This window comes from Montipora foliosa, chromosome 4 (genome assembly GCF_036669935.1).
Source record: "Montipora foliosa isolate CH-2021 chromosome 4, ASM3666993v2, whole genome shotgun sequence".
NCBI classification, from domain to species: Eukaryota; Metazoa; Cnidaria; class Anthozoa; order Scleractinia; family Acroporidae; genus Montipora; species Montipora foliosa.
Genome location: NC_090872.1, coordinates 15,041,500 through 15,048,999, shown reverse-complemented (window position 1 = coordinate 15,048,999; position 7,500 = coordinate 15,041,500). Strand labels below are relative to the sequence as shown.

The window sequence follows — 7,500 nt, the reverse complement described above, 5'->3', positions numbered from 1 at the left end:
CAAGCATTGTCTAACTTTCTTGCAACATGATTGGTTTATTTCCCAAAATGGGCGTTCCTGATTGGCTATTACATTGCATTACAAATTGACACGAGCATGACGCGGACATTGTCTGGACTCTTATCAACAATGGAAAATTAGCCAATCAGATTGCGAGATTACAAGCAATTGTGGTAAAAAATATTATTATAAACAAACTTACCTTTGTAGAAAACTCCGAAGAAACCCTTCTTTTCAGAAAGAAAAAATGACTTTAATCTTGGAACTTTTGTAATATATGCACAGGTGCATATCATCAACAGGGCTAATACCAACAGGCCATCAAAGGAATAAACTAACAAATTAAGGGCAAAAAGAGGCTATTCAGTTTTTTGACAATAATAATAATAATAATAATAATAATAATAATAATAATAATAATAATAATAATAGAGCAAGGTTCAATCAAGTGTCGTAAAACCAAAACCAAAGTAATTACTTTTGCCAATCAAAAAGGACAGAGAGCATCCGGTAAACCAATCAAAACCCGAAGTAATTACATTTAGCTGACACAAAGCACGAGAAAATGTGCACGCGCGAGCCACGATTGGTTTGGAGATTGCTGAAAAGTAAGCGTGACAGCTAAAATTCCTAAATAAGCAATTTGTTCATGTTGATGACGTATCCCTTAAAATCCAACAAAATTACACAGTTGGGGATCGGCCTTACCGTTAATGTAAATTTTAACATTTTCTAATTATTATAGGACTAGGTGTGAACTCTCCAGATAATAGGGAGTTAAAGAACGTGACTTTTTTGAGCCGCGGACAGCAACCGGAAATGAACATTTTGCATGCCAGGGCTGTAGTGTCTCGCAAATTTTTAACCTAATCATCTCTAATGGAGGAAAGCTACTTAGCAATATATAAGTGGTAGTGACAAGACAACTTCTGGTTGCTCTCTTAACTCCCTAATATCTTTAAACCCTCGCTTTTGACAGCCTGTCTGGAAACCAATAGAAATTAAAAGGGCTCTGGGACCGGCCTGGGCCAAGAAAAACAGGATAATAATAATAATAATAATAATAATAATAATAATAATAAGTATTATTATTATTATTATTACTATTATGATTAGTATTGTTATCATCATTAAGCTTATTATTATTGTAACATAATTTTGATGCAACACAACACCATCATTTCTTTGCTGCATTACTTGTTTAATTATGCATCTATGAATGTTAAGCCAGAGGGGGGGGGGAGGGGGGGGAACCCGGCATATGTGGGGCATTTGACTTTTCAGAGGAATTTTTGGTCAAAGTCCCCATCATGGGATCCCAAAATTTGGAATTTGAAAAGCGAGTCGATATTATCAACAATCCACACAATCCCCACAAAGTAAGGTGTTCCATCCATTTATATTGAAAATGAGTAGTGAAAAGTAGTGTTTTGGTATAATTATAAAAACAAGTGCTTACTTCTATTAAAAACAGCCGTGTTCTTAGCGACACTACTTCAATTCCACGATGGCCCGTGCACAAACGAGCACATGGGACGATGTGACTTGGTCCCATTCCTCCGTGCACAAAAAAGCAAATGTCCCCACCCTGGGACCCAGAATTTTAGTCAAATTCCCGCGGGTGGGAAAGGCAATAAAGGTCAAATGCCAACATATGCCCCCAAACCCCCCCCCCCCTTGGGCTTAACATTAATAGATGCATTACTCTATCTTCTTTCACTGTAAATTTCAATTTTTGAAAGGCACACCAATTGGTCAATTGTCAACGATGCTCCTCCATTATCACTAAATTAATTAACCACTTGCATAGACGCCAGCTGTAAAAGTGTCTCCTAAAGGAAGAAGTCTTGAACTTATCCAGTGTTATATACGAATAAAAGGAACTTTAAAGGCACGTTGAATTTAGTCAGGATAAAAATCAGTGGAAAGGTGGAAATGTAAAATGGATTCCGAGAAAAGGAATACATCACAACCATACAAAGTCTTCTTCGATAATTCGATTGCCACGTACCATAGATCCATGATGGCGGCCAAACAGTCTGTTTACATGTACTGATTCATTAAAAATCTTTGGATAAGACGTAATAATTAATCGTAGCATAACATATGTTTCCTTAAGATCTTACCGTTCATTTTAAGTCAACATAATCGTCCAAGATGAAGGTAAGAATTGTGTGTTTCCAAATGCACTTTTGGCAAATTGAATCCCTTCCCGGACGATTTGTCCTCATAGAACGCGAAGCACTGGGAAGAACGATAAGTGACAATTTTGCACTCTGTAGGATCGGGTGAGTATTAATAATATTTTCTTGTTTTCTTCAGTGATTAATTTAAAGCTATAACTTTATTTTACTGTATCTAAATGTATTTTGAAAGTAAGATCGATATAATTTAAGCTTATTTACTCTTTTTTCTACATTGATATATGGAGCAATTGTCTACTCTCCCCCCGTCTATAAGGATTTCAGTTAAGACTTGCAATCGATCACGTTTTCACGGATCTCTACGTCATCGCCGGCATTTTCTTCTTCCCACTTGTAGGGAAAAGGTGAACGAAATCAGCTCCCAATGAATTTTCGGAGGTTTCAGCCAAAAAATACAACTTATCACTGTTTCATTGCTAGAAAAAGAAGAAGTATACGAAAGAAAACATTTTGTGTCTTGAAATAGCAATTAAGGAAAAACTTTTAAACGTTTGATTCTTGAATACAACCATGCCTAAGCCTAAGGGAGACTCCAGAGACAAAAGCAGAGGAAAACGCGGTCAACAACCGCGGAAAAAAGGTACTTTTAGATCTGTCTACTTCGTAATCGCCATCTTATTGACATCGTTTTGTGATCAGGACTATTATCTGAATGCTTGGGAAGAATCGGAACGCTCTAAGTTGATTTCTACGCGATCGTATGTTGTTTCGATGGCGATTTTGACATCTGGCTCTAGATCGATCTTGCGCGCCATTCTTCATTCATTCATTTCGTGGTTTTTAGTCGGTTTTATGGGTTCACACGTTAGTTCGACTTTTTCCTCAAAGTCTTTTTCTTCGGTTCAGGTCGAAGAGGAGACGAGGAAAGCGGCGATGAAGACATGGAAACTCAAAGTGTAGCCAGCTATTCTTCAACGCCTGGAACTCATAGTGGAGACGAAGGTAGGATTAATCAGTTTAATTAATGTCGACACGTGCTATGATTGTATGGCAGCCTCTTTTTAAGTTTCCTTTTCTTTCTGTAACAGATGGCATCGACGAAAGAGTAGAGTTAGATTTTGAAGACGGTTTCGAGCAGTCTTTGGCTGATAACATTGATGGTGCATCACAGAAGAGGTAAAATCTTAAAAATCAGAGTCCTTCGCATTCTTGAGGATTTCGGTGGCTTTTTGTTGGCTTTCCTAGTTATATCAACTTGTTTTGGCATTTAGAAAATCCATGGTGTGGGGCCATTACTTGTGAGATTGCAATTGGGGTGGCATGGTGACATGGTGTAAATTTAATTCACGTGAGCTGTAACAATGTTATGCTTCTTCTCGATCGTACAATGATGCATACACAAAAAGTAATCGTTTGGACTTTCTTTTTCGGTGATATAAATAGCGGTTTCCCGTTTTACTGTTGATTTTTATATGAATTTGGAATAAATGGAGCACTTTCCCTGCTGCTTCTTTCCCTATCACGGGGTACAATAATAACATGTTGATGTCATACATCGAATTTGTATCAGATGGTTGCTACAACAGCACTGTTGTTGTAAATCATACGCAGATTGCCTCGCAATAATTTGGCTGAGATCAGCAATGTACTAAGGTCTGGCTGTTTTAATGCTAATGAACTTTGTGACTGATGATATGCAATCACTCTCTGCAGCTTATGAGTCATCTGATTTTGATTCATAGCAAAACATATGGTTGTTTCTAATACTAAGCTCATTACACCCATATCATTTGGAGATTCAAGCTACATGAAAAGTGAGAGGGGGAGCTTGAATGAACTTGTTCTAATATCACACATGCATCATAAAAGCATCATAAGTGCCAATGAAACTTGCTTGTAATGAACAGCTTTCCAGTGAACTTACTCAAGAGTAGTATTTGCAAAGCTTCAAATGAGATTACTCAACATTATATCTTAGATTTACACATCAATATAGATCAACATGGTATTAGGAATGCAGTGGAAAGACAAGTAGAGGACTGTTTTCAGTACCAAGAAAGATGGATTTTACATGTGACTTTAAATTAGTAGCAGGAGACAGGGAATGAAATGTCATACATCTTTGAGCATTGTAGTGAATGTTCCAAAACAGATGGGCACTTTTCTGTATTAACCCTCTCCCTCCTAAGAGTGACACTTATAGATTTTACTCTGTCTACCACCAGACGATTTTACTCATCAGTGGAGGACTCTACAGCTGTGAAAGGGTTAATTGATATAATTAAATTGCCTTTAAAAAATGGTTCAATTTGTTTTTATTGCAGTGCCCATGGTCGGCAATGTGCTTTGGTTAACATCCAGAGAGCTTTGAAATCCAAAATTATCAATGGATTTCTTTTAGACAGGTAATTTGTAAGGAAAATAATAATATTGTGTTAATGATTGATATGAAGCACTTGTTGCTTTAATACACATAGAGTGATAATTTATAAAACATATGCATGATGCACGTGTATTAACATGCATTGTAAATAGTGATACATCATGATAGTTTTTTAACTGATAAGTACTTTTTGAAAGTAGATGAGAAATAGTGATCTTAAGTACAGTACTTTCTTGGCTTTGGTAAGTGAAATTTTCCAAAAGATTCAGCGTTATAGCACAAGTAAATGTGACCTTCCACGGGAAAACGTACACTAACGTTTGCCCGTTAAACGGCTTAAAACTAACGGACGGTTAACGGATATTTAACGGTTTTGAAGATTGGTTTAACGTTTTTTACTAACGCTCTGACGGTTTGTGCTAACGCTCTAACGGTTTGTGCTAACGCTCTAACGGTTTGTGCCAACGCTCTAACGTTCTTTCCATCAGTTCTAACGTTCTGCCTTAGCGCTTTAACACCAAGTCTTAGTTCTAAGCTCGAAAGGCTGATCGATGACACCACAACGTAGTGAGCGATTACCGTTTATCGAACAAAGGCCATGGTTTGAAGTACTAGCACCATCGCGAGCTGGCCAAAACAAATCGGATGCACATTTCAGCGAGTTTTTTGCTTTAAGAATACTACGATGTAGACAGGCCACCAGAAACGATTGCGTGACTTTTAAAATACGATTCCGAAGAGGCGCGCCCATGGCGCCATAACTGCTGAATGCAACGAAGTCCGGATAAAAGTGGCTAATCTCGATATGTTTTGACCGTCGGACTCACAATGATGCGATGCATTACTAAATTGTGAATTTCTCACGGCATCCATTACTTCATTAGCTACTGTAGTTGCAAAGTAAAATACAACAAATGATTATTTTCATCCAAAGAAATGTAGCATTTCATGTTGTTTTCAAAGCCGAAGTAACGATAAATTCAAAGCGGTGCGTTCATAAGAGAGCTCTTTGCTATAAATACGATAAAAGAGTTCTGTATCATCAGTTAAGATGCCGAGGGGGCAAAAAAGCTCGCGAGAAACTCCAGGTGAGTGGTTAAGTTAAACAGATATTTTTCAGTTGAAATTTGGTAAGTCATGCATCATTCAATCACATTTAATTTGGCGTTCGCGCAGGATGGGTCTTCGATCTTTGGTCTTCGTTTTTGGAGTCTTTATTGTCCATTCTACCTATTAGCGTAGTTATTTCAGCTTGAAATCCATCCAAGACTCGAAGCGCTCAACCTCAAATAATATCGAAAACTCCAGCATTCCCAGCGCCAAGGATGCGTAGCAGGATTTTCGTATACCGGCTTTAGATACATGCTTGCAGCCGTCACGCCATGTGCTCCTCTCTGATTGGATGATGATTTCTTATTAGCCAATCACAGAGGAGCAAACGTTGTGACAGCTGCAAGCCGTCACACCAAACTCCAACTACGCTTCCTTGGAGTTCCGAATGCTGGATTTTTTCAATTTTATTTGAGGTCCAGCGCTTCGAGTTTTGGACGGATTTCAGATATAATGGCATGAAAGGAAACCTCTGGGTTTCAGTTTGCTTGGTGCGTGATTTGAAACCTGTACGATAGGAATTTGTTTGTGAGTTTCAGCTTGATTGGTGCGTGATTTGAAACCTGTACGATGCGAATTTGTCAGTGAAAATCGGCTTGGTGCTGGAGCGATCCGAAATCGAGCTTTCCACCCTTGTTTTACTATTGGTACGCAGAGGTGAACGTCGAACACAAACCTTTCATTTTTCTCGGTATTTTTAATTTTTTAAAAAGCGCTATACTACATGTAATTCTACTAAGTTGTAGAAGGACACGGCCGGTTTTCCCAAAGAGGGTCACATTTTTAAACGACGCTCTACGAATCCTCTGATCCGGAACAATCGATACAGATTATTAATTCACTTGCCAACAGAATCCAAGATTTGCCCAACGGATAAGGTTAATAACTATTATACATCTGACGTATGAGACTAACGCTCTAACGGACGAGGCTAAACCCCTAACGGACGAGGCTGACGCTCTGACGGATGAACCTAACGTTCTGACGGATAAGACTAACGTTCTAACGGATGAAGTTGACGCTCTGACGGTTTCATGTAAACTTCTAACGGACGGCTAACGGATATCTAACGCTTCGGTCAATTTAACGGTTTAGCGTTAGTGTACGTTTTCCCGTGGAAGGTCACAAATGTTTGTGCTTAATTAAACAAGGTGTGACTCTTCTTCCCCTGTGTTTTAAGAAGTATTCTACTTGTATTAATTTGTGTACAAACTTTTCTAAATAGAAAGGAAACCATTGTGGACTGTATTGACAGATGTCTAAAAAGAGGTGAGTCCTATGCATCGATGTGACTGGTCATGTCTTGTTGGGTTTGCTTGTGTTAAATGCTAAAACATAAAGTAGAAGCATATTTCGGTCCAATTAGTAGTTGGAACACTATCATATATACAAGCCTTCTAAGGGTGCTCCAGTCCTGTGTCTCCTCTTTGCATCTTTTTTTGCTGGCTATATTTGCAATTTGTTGCCATTGCTACAAAATGTTCTTCCTATTTCTGACCTAAATGGTATTAAAGTTCAATTCTAGATCAGGCACTGGATGTGTTTGATTGTTCACAATCTTCCTTTTTTTATAGGCTCAAGGGAGGACCGTGTGTTGGGTTCATCAATTGCTGTGCTATTGTGTGTTCAGTTAGGAGCTGGATCAGAAAGTGAAGCTGTCTTCAAAACACTCAAACCTCATTTGATCACAGTCATTCAAGATCAGACAGCAGGGTCTGCTGTTAGAGGCAGTGTAAGAAGTCACATCAACAATTTACATGTATAATTTTAAAATGTCCATAAAACAAAAGATCAAAACTAATATAGTGTTCAATACATATAGTTATTACTGAAATTGCTGATCAGAATAACAATGGTTCTTTT

At 38.1% G+C, this 7,500-nt stretch overlaps 2 protein-coding genes across 2 annotated transcripts in view; one reads left to right on the top strand and one right to left on the bottom strand.

Annotated features, from left to right (window-relative positions):
• Nucleotides 1-7,500, bottom strand: part of LOC137999996 (WD repeat-containing protein 82-like) — a 169,404-nt gene that overhangs the window by 145,744 nt on the left and 16,160 nt on the right. The gene's annotated exons all lie outside the window — the stretch shown is intronic.
• LOC137999988 (interferon-related developmental regulator 1-like) overlaps nucleotides 2,521-7,500 on the top strand; it is a 16,057-nt gene continuing 11,077 nt past the window's right edge. Inside the window, exons 1-6 of the mRNA XM_068846047.1 lie at nucleotides 2,521-2,784; nucleotides 3,051-3,146; nucleotides 3,233-3,320; nucleotides 4,469-4,549; nucleotides 6,863-6,906; nucleotides 7,212-7,369. Of these exons, the coding sequence (XP_068702148.1) occupies nucleotides 2,715-2,784; nucleotides 3,051-3,146; nucleotides 3,233-3,320; nucleotides 4,469-4,549; nucleotides 6,863-6,906; nucleotides 7,212-7,369 (537 nt within the window). The 5' untranslated portion in view covers nucleotides 2,521-2,714. The remainder of the gene's footprint in view (nucleotides 2,785-3,050; nucleotides 3,147-3,232; nucleotides 3,321-4,468; nucleotides 4,550-6,862; nucleotides 6,907-7,211; nucleotides 7,370-7,500) is intronic.